The sequence below is a fragment of the Vitis riparia genome, chromosome 7 (assembly GCF_004353265.1).
Source record: "Vitis riparia cultivar Riparia Gloire de Montpellier isolate 1030 chromosome 7, EGFV_Vit.rip_1.0, whole genome shotgun sequence".
Classification (NCBI taxonomy): domain Eukaryota; kingdom Viridiplantae; phylum Streptophyta; class Magnoliopsida; order Vitales; family Vitaceae; genus Vitis; species Vitis riparia.
Genome location: NC_048437.1, coordinates 9,695,591 through 9,709,149, shown reverse-complemented (window position 1 = coordinate 9,709,149; position 13,559 = coordinate 9,695,591). Strand labels below are relative to the sequence as shown.

Here is a 13,559-nt window from a genome sequence, read left to right as displayed (position 1 = left end):
TTAATCATAAATTTAATTTATAATAAAATAATTATTTTATAAAATTAGTATTTTAAAAAATAAAAAATATATTTATTATATATAGGATATGGATATCCCATATCTTACTATGGAATTAACATATCTCATACAAAATGGATTTTAAAAAAATAAAATAAAATAATGGATAATATATCACACTATATTAATATTATTTTGTAAATATTTTTTTTAGTTTTTCTTTTTTAATCATAAATTTAATTTATAATAAAATAATTATTTTATAAAATTAGTATTTTAAAAAATAAAAAATATATTTATTATGTATAGGATATGGATATCCCATATCTTACTATGGAATTAACATATCTCATACAAAATGGATTTTAAAAAAATAAAATAAAATAATGGATAATATATCACACCATTTATCTTATCCTATATTTGGTTTTAATGGAGTGTTTTATGATCGAGTGATATGTTAATCATTGATTTTAGTTTATTTTTAATACGTGTGGAGAGAAGTTTAATTATGGTAGGAGATCATCACAAAATGTTTTTCCAATTTCAGATTTAGAATTGAGATAAGAATAGTTAGGATTTGTTTGAAGTTGTCCCACAAATTAGGATTTTTTTTTTTTTATGTAACAAATTTAAAGTATGTTAAATCATATTTGAGTGTGTTTTGAAAAAATAAATAAAATGTATTTAATACTTATATTTATTATTAATTTTTTATTCTTATCCAACCTATTTGTGCACCCCGCATTTTGCACGATGTGTTCGACTCGATGGAAACTTTTTTTTTATTTATTTGGTGAAAAATATGATTTTTATAAAATACTTGGAGCCGCCACTTATTTTTGTTTTATTTTAAAATGAAAAAACAACATAAGAAATAAAACTCTAAGTATGACTCCTTATTTGGAAAAAACAGTATGTGAAAAACCAAACTTGGGTTCGGGGTAAAGTTACTTATCGGGAATGTACGGTAAAGACTATAACACCCCTCTAAGCCCATTATAAACGGGTCTCTATTAAATAAGGTGAGACAAATATTACAATTAACTAAGAAATCGACAGATACCAAAATGATCATAAATCAAAAGCAAGTCATGATAACGAATAAATAAACAAAGTGAGAGTGAAAACGAACGAATAAATGAAATAGAAGTGGGAGCATGCCTTAGCAGCAAGTAATAGTGTGCTATCATGGAAATAAGGTTAGCTTAAATACAAAAATTATCGCATACATATCAAATAACAATAACAAATATCAAACAATATTCATTAAGTATAACAGTTTACACTCGGAAGAGGAAGTTCATCTGTAGGGCTCCCACCAAAGCCCAATTAATTTTGCATAAATTAAACTCATAAATTCCATTGTTTACGGAGTTACGAAAATTCATTCATGTTTATTAAAAATTAAGGAAAACGAAAAATTATTTTAAAATCAAAGAAAATTTGAGAAAAATGTTTACCTGAAAAAAAAAAGGTAGCAAGTTTATTAAAAAAAAAAAAAAATTCTTAGTGACCTAAAACCCTAATGAATGATGAAAAGTGGTATTATTAAAAAATATTTGAAAACTGAAGTAAAATTAAAATTATTTGAAATAAAACTAGAGTTTTGAAATTTATTTGAAGATTGAAGTCTCGAAAATTATTTAAAAATTGAAGTTTTGCAAATTAAATTTAAGAATTGAAATTTTGAAAATTAAATTTGAAATAAATTGAAATTTTAAAAATTATTTGAGAATTGGAGTTTTGAAAGTTAAAATTAAAAATTGGAGTTTTGGAGATTAAATTTGAAAGCAAATAGAGTTTCGAAAATTATTTAAAATTGGAGTTTTGATAATTAAATTTGAGAATTGGGATTTTGGGAATTAAATTTGAAAGAAATTGGAATTTTAAAAATTATTTAAGAATTGGAGTTTTAGAAATTAAATTTGAAAGAAATCGGAATTTTGAAAATTATTTGAGAATTGGAGTTTTAAAAATTAAATTTAGGAATTGGAGTTTTGGAAACTAAATTTGAAAGAAATTGGAGTTTTGAAAATTAAATTTAAGAATTGGAATTTTAGAAATTAAATTTGAAAGAAATTGAAAATTTGAAAATTATTTGAGAATTGGAGTTTGGAAAATTAGTTTTAAGAATTGGAGTTTTGGAAATTAAATTTGAAATAAATTGAAAATTTGAAAATTATTTGAGAATTGGGGTTTGGAAAACTAGATTTAGGAATTGGAGTTTTGAAAATTAAATTTGAAATAAATTGGAGTTTTGAAAATCAAATTAAGGAATTAAAGTTTTGAAAAATATTTGAAAATCAGAATTTTGGACAACTAATTGAAATAGAAGTTTTGGAAATTAAATTTAAAATTTGAAAATTTGAAAAATTAAACTTTGATATTAAAATATGAAGAATTTAAAATGATGAAATGTGGCGAGGAGATTGCATGCCAAAGGTGGCCCATGCATGAGCGTGGGCCCGATAGTGGCAAGCTATTGGATGATGGTTGAACCAACTTCCTTGGAGCTGACATGGTCAAACTATTTCTCACAATCAAACCTGAAATAGTTTCACTTGGTAATTGCAATCTCGTCACAAGGTCATGACCTAAAGCCTCAAGAAATTGTCTAATATTTTATTCATGACCCAATTTCCCATAATTCTTGTAGATTGGAAGGTATTGGCTGAATTAGTTGAAGTTTATCATCTCCATTTTTGAGTGGGTTGCTGGTATGCCCGAGAAAATCATGTATACCTCAAGTGCTTCCAACCAATCATTCAAATCGTAAAACACATTTCTAATAGCAATTATATTACCTTTCACCAGGCTTCTCAGGTGAGGGAAAAAAGTCTTTTAGCAATGGGGTTCCTCTATGTACAGAAATATAGTTTGCATAGGCAAATCAGTCTATTTCTCATGGCTTTAAGTTAACAACCTCAGAGCCAGGAGAAGAAGAAGACCTTGTTAGCACTTCATATTCTCTACGTTCAGGATCGCTGAATAGTGACAAGAAGGGGAGCGGCGATAGCCAAGTACACTGGAGTGTCAGTTATGATAACAGTGAAGCGATGGTCATTGATGAGATGACAGTCCGATGAAAATGACGGGCTTTGTTACACCTAAAGACACTAAAAAAAAAAAATTGAAAGCGATATGTGGTGGTGATTTATGGCGGAATGGATATTGTCGGCACCTAAACGAAAAATGAATGACCATGGTGGAGAAAAGGGGAGTTAAGAGTGGTTGTGGTGATCAGGGAATGGGTGGAGGATAAGCTGAAGGTGGTTTGATATGGTGATGGGTTCGGTGAGTGAAGGAAATGGGTTAAGAATCAAGCATAAAATGCATGTCGACAAACATTCAATAAAAATATACCAAAAGCTTCCAATGCTCACATTCAACCATCAAAATAGAATACTGGTATACACAAAAAAATAATTGAACCATGTGAAAAAGAAAGAACAGACAGGTTATCAAAAACATACCCGTGCTGCTACTCCATTCCGGACCCTTCTCCTCTGTTTTTCCTCATATAAGTTTCCCACTCGTTCCCCTGCTCCGCTCTTACCTCTCTCTCTAGTTGCTTTTCATTCTTCCTTCCCAACTTTTTATTCTCTTCCTTACCCAACTCACCCTCTTGCTCTGTTTTTTTTTTTTAGCTTCCCCGTCCTTTCATAGCCGGTTGCTCCTCACTTTTTCCTCTCGGTCCAGCTACTGCCCGTTTTCTATCTTCTTCTCCCATAAAATCTTCCCATTTTTCCTTCTTTTGCAACTTGGGTTATCTTGGTCCCTTATCAACTTTCACTAGCTCTCTGCTTTTCTTTCACTTCTTGTCCCATCTACTCCCATAGTTTTCTCTCCAACTCTCACATCTGCTATCGGCTTCACTATTCTTGGTTCAACAAATATGTCATTATCCCAACCACCATCGTGGCAAGGTGGTGGTCTCCTCGACCATGCGTCCCATGCAGCTTGGCTCTTCCGAAAATCGGCCCCCACTCCAAAAACAAGCTGCTAGCTCTTCCCAGGTGTGAGAAAAATCCCTCAATCCAAAAGGGGTCTACACTCTACACTATCTTTCATTTCTTAAATGAAATAAATTAATTTTAAAAAAATTACATGAAACTTTTTACTTTTTATAATTGTAATATTGACTTTCATTCATTTTAAGACATTTTAATATTTTAAACGTTTATATTTAATTAAATAATAGTGAATTAATAATAACACTTATTATATCATAGATAATTTTTGAATAAAAAGTTTTATCACTCATTTGCATTATTTATTTAAATAAATTTAAATTTTATTAAGAAAATTACACTATTATTTAAAAAATATTAAGTTTTGATATAAATTTTACCAAAATGATAAAAAATCTATTGAGATTTTAATTCTTTTGATTTTTTTTAAATATTTTTAGAATAAAATTTATTTTTCCTTTATATTTTTTTGGTGGATTGAATAATTTGATATATTATCTATTTTTCTTTTGTATGAAATTATTTAATTTAGTATGAATTCTATTTTTTACCTTTAGAAACAAAAAATAATAATAAGTTTTACAAAATATATCATGGTTTTTAAAAACGAATTAAAAATATAATTTTTAAAAATAATTTTGAACAACATAATATAGTCAATAAATTTTCCATAAGCATTTTTAAATATAATAAAAAAAATTTATTTTATTTTATTTGAAAAGAAAGAGTATGAAACCAATCATTAATTTTTTTATAGTTTTTCTTTACGTTTAATAAGAGTAAAATATTAAGAAAATAAATAATTTAATATTTAATATTTTTAAATATTAAAATTTTATTTAGAATTAAGTAAAATAAATAAATAATATTTTAATATTATTAAGCACTAAAAATTTATTTATAATTAAATAAAAAAAAGCAGCATTTTAGATTTTCAGATTTGAGCTGTCCACCTCCTAAATCAAATAAGCCATTTTTTTAATTGATTTTTGGATTGGTTTTTCTTTTCTTCATATCCAAATGTTCATACCCCGATATGGAGATCCATTTTAGGTATCCTAAATTTTGGAGCTAAAAGAATCTGGGTCTTAAATATGTGCCATCACCCGCCACTCCCACCGGAGTCCAAGCATCGTGGTTTAATTGTGGGTATTTTCTAAGAGAAAACAGGAGGAAAGAGCATGGAGCTCTGATTGAAATAGGTGGCGTTGTAGCTTTGGCATCTGCTAATTGCAGCTCCCAACATTAAGAATGGAGATAGTTGAGTGTGGACTTGAGGATGAAGATTCTTATGTCTCTGTTCCTCGTGGCGGACCAATTTATGTTCCTGATTTCGTGGGTCCAATTACTAGGGTTCCTGAATTCTTAACTAGTGTAGTCCAACATCTGCAGGTAAACAATTCTATTTTGATGATTTCTGTAATTTATACAGTAAAATATTGAATTTCTCGTTGACAAATAAGGCAAAATCACGCCTTGCAGGATTTAGAGGCAGAAATATCCCAAGCCCATGATGAAGTTCTTTCGTAAGTGTGATTTTGTTGCTTCCAAAAAATGGGTTTTATTTATCTCCTAATACCCACCATGTTTTCCAATGCTAAGTTAGGGTTGATGAGCTTAAAATATTTACTGAAGAAGAGTTGGTAGACAAGGCTTTTAAGGAAGCTTTTAAGGTATGCTTCTTTCATCTTCTTGTGAGAAATTAAATTGTTAGTGTAATTTGTTTCATTAATCATGTAAATGAAATGCTTGTAGGATAGTGAGGGGGCTCAACATTCCTCACAACTTTCAGATGAGAACTCTAATGCAGGGTGAGTAGATTGTGTTCGCATTTTAGGGTTTAAATCTATGAACGTGGGAATTTAATGGTATAGGATATGTTTCCTCTTCTAAAAAATTCCTATCATTTGAGTATGCATACCTGCAACAGTGGATTGTATTCAATGTCCTCTACCTTTAAATGCAGATTTGATTTATCTGCTGGAATTTGTGCATTTATGTCGATAAACACAAAGATTGGGAAAATTTGCTTGTGACTAACTTGAGAAGTACTTCATCGAGTCAATTTCTATGCTCAAGACTTTCATTTCTGTTGCAGGTTCACTTTGTCTTAGTTAATTGTATGAGTGATGGACAAGTAAAGATTGACAAGTTAATCTCTTTGGTTTGGTTAAGATTTTGTCGATTATTCAAGGTTATTTTCTCCAATATTTTGTCTCTTTTACTCCACCCGACTCTGGGTGGTCCTCAAAGTTTCCATGGATAATGTAACCCTTTATATTTTTCTTATGATATTTTAGGCACTTTTGAACACTAGGGTTGGGTGTAAAGAATATTTTTTTCCTAGTTTCATTATTTTATTTCACCATTCATTTTGCATAGATTCTCCTTTCTTGTGTGAAAGTACCTTTGAATTAAATACATTGCCTACTTGCAATTGTTTACATTTCCTTAGCCATGAGGTCAGCATCAGATGTTTTTTTCTTTTTTAACTTCTACCCCTGGCGAAATATTGCTTTAGCTTTCTCAACTAACCGTATCTGTATCAAGCAGAAGTATGCGACATTTGATACATTAAATGTTGAGCTGCCATGCTTTTGAGTGATACAGCAGTGAAGGTGCATTTTTTTTCAGAAGAATAAGAATAAATCTTTCTTGTATTCAATTTTCAGGGGAGAACGTGATTGTAGAAATTCAAACAAGAGGAAGAGGAGGCAAATCATTGACCGGAATGATTTTTCTGTTGAAGTAATGATACTTGTTCAATTATATTCATGTTTTAACTTTTACCTTCTTGTGTATGCTGTTGACTTTGATTATCTAGTTATCGGAATAGGATTCATTGTGAAAGCCTATTAATCTAGAATTTTGGGGATTTTGACATGGGGATATTGAAAACTTTGATTTTCTTTGATTACTTGTAGTAAGGTAAAGCCAACTGACATCTATGCTGCTAATTTAGATTATTCCTTTTTCAATGATGTAGTTTCTCTACTAACCTAAAACTTTGGAAATTTTAAGATGGGTCCATTAAAAATGTTGAATGGACTTATTTTTATTTGCAAGTTGTTGCTTAGTTGTAGAATTTGGATCCAGGCTGCATTGGTAGGTTGTTTGCTTGACGAGTTCAAATTTCAAAATGGTATAGCTGTCATATATGGACTCCAATAAAAAATAAAAAGAGGTAGATTAATGAAAACATATGGTACTCTATTTGTGTGTACCATGTATATAATATAAGTAGCTGCAAGTGCTGGAACTTATGTTGGTTAACAAAATAAGTTTACAAGGTTTGGTGTTGTAACATAAATTTTTTGTCATGACAGTATCTCCCTCTCTCCCTCTCTCTCTCTCTCTCTCTCTCTCTCTTTTTGTTTTCATTGATTATTGTATCTATTCTTTGCATAGTTAATAAAATAGTCTCTGTGCCTATCAGGATAGTTATACTGCAAAGGTGCAGCAACTTGCAGAAATCAAACATAAACAAGACGAAGACAAAGCAGCAGCAAGACTTCATTCATTTGAGTTTGTACTTTAATTCACACATACACATGCATAGCTCACCTTTTGACAGACTTGTGATGTTATTTCCTCTCCTTTTCTTTTCCTGATTCAGCGGTAGTTGCAAGATCAATGAATGTGCTCTTCCATCCTCGGAAAAGATTGAAAGGATAAAATACCTGAGGTCTATAAGTTCTGTGACAAAGGTTTGTTTGAAATTTTCCATGCTTGATTTTGATTGTATGTGTTGTTATTTTTAAATGTACATTAAACAACGAATTTTTGGCATCCTGTTAAAATGTGACTAGAATTTCTAATTTGAATTTCCCACACACAGGAGCAAACTCCAGACTGCTTTTGGAATTTCGTAATATCATATCCTGCTTCGTAATATATTTTCTATTGGGACTTGTCCCTTGTCATAATCTGTATTCTATGCAACTAACAAGTAATCTATCAAGTAGAGGCTCAATTAAAGACTTTTGACTTTAGCTTTCCTCCCTCCTCCTCCCTCTTTAAAATGATTATTATTATTCCTTGTAAGTTTAAAAATAAGTGGTGGTGGTTAAAGCTTTGATGTAAATCTATGATGTTTTCTCTCCCTCCAATCCCCCACCCCTCCATCTCTCTTTAAAAAGTTCACTACTATCCTTTGTAAATAAGTGATGGTTGTTAAAGCTTTGATGTGAATCTATAATGTTGTATAAAAGCTCTCTCTCTCTCTTTAAAAGATCATTGCTATCCCTTGTAAATTTAAAAATAAGGAAAAATAAATAAATAAATTAATGTCAAGTTACTAGATGGTCCACATCTCATATGAGTTGTGGTTGTTAAAGTTGTCATATAACCATATGATGTTGTGATGCTATTAACTTCTATGGTTTTTGCACTTGGAGAAGGCATATGACAAAGTCTACTATGGTGTCCTTTTTAGTAAAAAAAGAAAAAAAAAATCAGAAACAAACATTTCATTGCAAAAGGTAATTAGGCACAAAGAAGGATGAGAAATTCTTCCCCATGGCAACCTTACAATACTATGATCAAAAGCAAGAAAGAGGTTACAACTATCAATTTTGCTAGAAGGTAAAAAATCCCCACAAAGGATGTCCTGTGTTTTGCCCCCCTCTCTGCTAACAAATTCATCAGTTGGTTACATAAGTGAGGAATCCACTCAATGTTATTCAACTTAGTTGACTTTCGGTTTATAATTCAAAAGGGGTGGATAACATTGAGGGGAGTTGATTTCAGTTTTTTGAGATATTTTGTGTATGCCCATGTGTATAGTTCTCCTTGTTTAGTGGAGGAGTCTAGTCTCACTTTGATTAGGTTTTGTATTTTGTGGGAAGGGCCTCTCACCCTTTTCTTGAACTTTTATTAAATATCAATATATCTTGGATAAAAAAAATGCTGTGGCAATATCAAAGATTTGGCGGAGCCACTCATCTAACTTCTATGAATCTTTCTTTCTTATCCACCCAAGATATATCTATCACTGAATTTCCCTCGACTAAAAGATTGGAGAGGCCTCCAGCTTTGGCTAGCTTCAAGCCTTCCAACAAGGCTAGTATAATGTCCTTTTGCCATTTCTAGATAGCCCCATTAACATGATGGCCATGAATGCCAACCCTGTGCTGTTGCTTGATAATTGTGTTATTCTTATCTGAAGGTTTGAACTGAACAGAATTACCAAACATGCATCTTTTGTGATGCCTCATTCACATAGTCCCATGTCCACCTTCCACAAAGCCCGAATCTGGTTTTCAAATTTAAGAAACAAATTAGTGATATACATACATTTGATTTGCTGAATCTAACTATCCAAATGGTTGAACACTAAATAGTTATTTATTTGTTTATTTTTTGTGATTTCTCTGAAATGCATAATAGGTGAAGTCATCAAATATCCATGGTCATGTCATGGAGCATTACGAAGATGCTGTTCTTTGTATTGAGATTTATCATAGCAGAAGAACGTGGGTAAAGGTATGCAATCTGTTAGCCATCTTATGAAATAAAAGTGCACTTCTTTTTGTTGATTATCTTCACTTATTGTTAGTCCAGATCATATAATTACTGATCTGGGATTTTTTCATTGTTCAATAGGTCATTGTTAGTGGGAGAATCAATTTGATATTTCTGTAGCTCATCCATGCAAGGGTGTGGTTTACATGTCACTTCTTTGTTTCATCTTATATGAACTTCGGATGGTCCACTCCTACAGTGATGTGCTTTTCTTTAATCTTAGGTAGAAATATTTCTAGTGATGCACCGGCATAAGAAAGATACTTTTTCGGCAGTAGAAGGTGTTGAAAACAGAATTTAGTACATTATATTGAAGAATTTCAGGGTTTGTGAATTCATGTTATGCAAGCTAAGTTCTTGGAAGCTAATGCCAGATGTTTTGGGGAATGTTGATATTCTGCATGTCTTGTACCAGATGCTATTTGTTCTGTTTATTTGTATCGTTTACAAATAAAAAACTACAAGGAATTGACGACTCTTTTGGAAAATGCTTCTGTTCCTGTTGATATAAAAAGGGACATGGCAATCTAGGTCTTAACTAATGTCTCAAACTTCAATTTGAAACTTGTGTGGCTGACTGCTTTAATGATAAGCCAATAACTGAAATGCAATGTAAAATGCTGGGGTTTCTGTAGTTAGTAGTATGGTGGGCTAGTTCATGGCAAAGAATCTGGTTGTGGTTGGGGGTAGGGTAGGAGAAGAGAAGGCATGTGGACAGGGATTGCTAGGGGGTCAAATCCACAGAACTTTTCAGGTATGGTGTTTATAAAATATAGTTGAGTTTCCAATGTTTGAGGTAGGATGGATATCTTAAACTTGGTGGAACAAGGAAAGGGGTGAGTTGGTTTGTTTTTTGTTTCATTGATTTTTCTTGTCTTAATTATTAGGAGTCGTTAAGTAATGAGTAATTTGTTCTTGTTAGGAAAGAAGAGGTAAGCTCCAAGTGAGGATCATGTTGGAGCCTTCCTTGTATGGCTCAAGAAATTATTTATTTATTTTTTCACTGCCCCAAAGTTGCAGAAGGCAATTACTCTTGTTTTTGTAAATGTATATTTTGAGATTGCGAACTCAAATGGAGGGAGGAAAAATAACTGGCATTCTTCTCACCATCTGGGGTGCAAATCCATATCCATTACTTTCTATAAGGAAACCTAGCAGAAGGAAAAGAATGAGTAACTGAATGCCATATATTTATTTGTTTTGTTTGGGCTTCTTATCTACTCCATATTACCTCTGCAATTGATGGGTCTGTGCTAATGTTTTTAGGCCCAAGAGTTCTTGGTTTTAGGAAGGCAAACCTTGACTGAACTGAGGGACAACATTTGTTGTGCAACAGACCAGGTTATGCAAAAAGCAGGGAAGCATAACCCTTCTGGATATATCCTCATAGAGGTATGTTGCTTAATTCACTTGTTTATCTGTGCTGTTGAGGAATTTAATCTGTGACATTTGGTTTGAAGCTAATGCTCTGTAGGATGTATTTTGCAATGATTTGAGAGATCCTTCTGCAATAGACTACAGCAAACCCATATTTGATTGGCTTAGAAACTCCAAGGATGATGCCCTTGAGAAATGGGAGTGCATCATCTCTGGTGACTTACAACAGAAGCAAAAAGCACTTTTAGGGGATCCGACAATTTCACGCTTGCCTCACTTCAAAGCTGTTGACATGCATAAGACACGCTTTTGTGATTTGCAATTTCGACTTGGTGCTGGATATCTCTATTGTCACCAGGTAGAACCTTCTGCTGCATTTGTAATTATGCTTTTATAATATAGAAGCAAGGAAAATCCCTGAGAGCATTGCTACAAGCAAAACAGGATATGTTAAATTGGGTGACAAAAGAGTGTGTGAGTAACCTCATCTTTTGGCATTAGAGTAGGGTGTAGGGCAATTCCAATCTGCATGGAGAATGTTGAGGTGATGGTGCAAATTCTTTGGTGCTGATTAAATATTTAGGAGGTTATTGCTGGAAATATTAATTTCTTGACATTGAGGAGTACTTTGTGGTGGAGGTAGTACATGAAAGACCAAGAATACCATGTAGGAAGAATGGATTTCTGGTGAATCCAGAAATTCCTATAAAAATGAAGATATGAAATGATGGTTTGAAGCCCTTTTTAGGGGAGAATTTATAATTAGCTAAGTGAGATGTTTATAATTATGCCCTTTTGGCTTTTGTGTTAAATTTTGTAATTGAAATCTTAGGCATGGTACTCAACTTGAAAGATTTAGGGCTTATTCAATAACTGTTTTTGAAAATAATTTTCTAACGCAAAAAACGTGTTTAGTAAAAATTTTACTCCAAACAGTTTTTTGAAAACAGTTTTTTTGAGGTGTTTTCAGGTGGATTTGTTGAGTATTCTTAGAAACAACTAAAAATACGGAGAATATTTTGAGAACTCTTGCATCATACATAAGTGCATTTGCATATCATCTTTACGGAGAATAAGTTGAGAAAACTGCTCTTCATACTTAAGTTTTTAAAATTTTTAAGAACCTTTCTCCAAAACCCTTTTTTGATAAAACCCTTAGACTTAATTGTATGACCAATTCAACTAGAACTTTGAGTGCTAAGTCAGAGACTTGTTTGCTATGGCAGTAGAGTCATAGAAAACTGGTTGAAGGTCCAATTCCATCCCTTGGTTGAGGCCTGTCAACACTCATGGATTATGACACCTAAGTTTGAAATATCTTACATGAATTTATCTACTTTTGCCAGCCTACAGAGGTTAATTTTATTTTTCCTTTTCTGAGCATGTCTTGATCTTTTGCCCTTTTCTTTTGGCATATAGGGGGATTGCAGGCACACAATTGTGATCAGAGATATGAGATTGTTTCATCCAGAGGATGTAGGTGATCGGGCGGCTTATCCAATACTTACATTTCAACTAAAGTCACGTGTTCAGAAATGTTGCGTATGTAAGATTTACAGAGCTACGAAGGTGACTGTGGATGACAAGTGGGCTCCGGAGAATCCTTGCTATTTTTGTGATAATTGTTATTTCCTTCTTCATTACTCGGAGGATGGGTCATTGTTGTACAAGGAGTTCTCAGTCTATGATTATCATCATGAATGATTGCTGTAGCCTGTAGGATTGCTTCACTCCTAAACATGCAATTTGTCATTTTATCCGGCCAAAGGTAAAGTAAAGAAGAGTGATAGTTTTGATTTTTGATAAAAATATATCAAAAATTGATGTTTGAGATGCTCATCTAGATTTGTAAGGGCTTGATAGATCTTATTTTTCTAAATGAGTCATGAGTCACTTCTCTAAATGGTTTGCATAGCTTGATGATGGATGGATTGGTAAAGTATGGACCAATCAATCCAAAGCGCAATTGAAGCTCCACCCCAATCACAAGAGTGCATTGTCTTATTTAGTAGTAAAGTTACTACAATATAAAATAATGTTTTTAGGCACCAATGTACCATTGCTTTGTATGTTGTACGTAGTCTTATTGTTTTATTTTTAGGTCCGTTTTCAGATATTTATACAATGATTAATCGATTTAGATTTAGTTTATGTTTCTTGGTGTATTACCAAAGTAATATCATAGCATTTCCCTTGGTGGGCATCATACCATAGTATCAATTCATCAATCACTATATTTACAACAATGTATTAATAATTTTTTCACAATCAAATTTTAACACAAATTTGCAAAACAATAATTTTATTTTTCAAGCCTTTTAATAATTCATCATCCCTAAGATACTCCAAGGAAGAAAGGAAGAAAAAAAGAAAAAAAACCTTAATTTTTGAAAATAACATAAAGAAGAGATAGTTGTTGACATCTATGTAGTTTTACTTTACAGAAGTTGGCTTATCTTTCAGACCATGAAAATATGAAAAATGTGCTAAAAAATATAAAATAAAATAATATATAATTAAAATTAGTTAAAATGTTATATATTTTTAAATTATTTAATTTACATATATAAATATTATTATTTTTTAAATAATATACAAAAATAATTTATTGATTATACATTAATTTTTTTTTAATTTTTTTTCTTTACCGTATTCTCTTAAATTGCTGAAAATAATTTATTGTTG

General features: G+C 31.7%; 1 protein-coding gene across 2 annotated transcripts; it reads left to right on the top strand.

The window, feature by feature from the left end:
• The first annotated feature begins 5,004 nt into the window (after nucleotides 1–5,004).
• On the top strand, nucleotides 5,005–12,713 carry LOC117919025 (snRNA-activating protein complex subunit). 2 transcript variants are annotated; one of them, XM_034836046.1, is made up of 11 exons: nucleotides 5,005–5,366; nucleotides 5,457–5,500; nucleotides 5,581–5,647; nucleotides 5,730–5,785; nucleotides 6,647–6,722; nucleotides 7,411–7,499; nucleotides 7,591–7,681; nucleotides 9,363–9,458; nucleotides 10,764–10,889; nucleotides 10,972–11,232; nucleotides 12,294–12,713. In XM_034836046.1, the coding sequence occupies exons 1-11, from the start codon at nucleotides 5,226–5,228 to the stop codon at nucleotides 12,576–12,578; spliced, it is 1,332 nt and encodes a 443-aa protein (XP_034691937.1). In that variant the 5' UTR covers nucleotides 5,005–5,225; the 3' UTR covers nucleotides 12,579–12,713. The 2 variants fall into 2 exon arrangements, with proteins under 2 accessions (XP_034691937.1, XP_034691938.1); XM_034836047.1 differs by having other exon boundaries at nucleotides 5,275–5,366; nucleotides 5,577–5,647.
• The last annotated feature ends 846 nt before the right edge of the window (nucleotides 12,714–13,559 follow it).

Coding starts and splice junctions, on each gene's coding strand:
- LOC117919025 (XM_034836046.1), top strand. CDS start 5,226: ATGGAGATAGTTGAGTGTGGACTTGAGGATGAAGATTCTTATGTCTCT. Junction 5,367..5,456: donor GTGTAGTCCAACATCTGCAG/GTAAACAATTCT, acceptor CACGCCTTGCAG/GATTTAGAGGCAGAAATATC. Junction 5,648..5,729: donor CTTTTAAGGAAGCTTTTAAG/GTATGCTTCTTT, acceptor AAATGCTTGTAG/GATAGTGAGGGGGCTCAACA.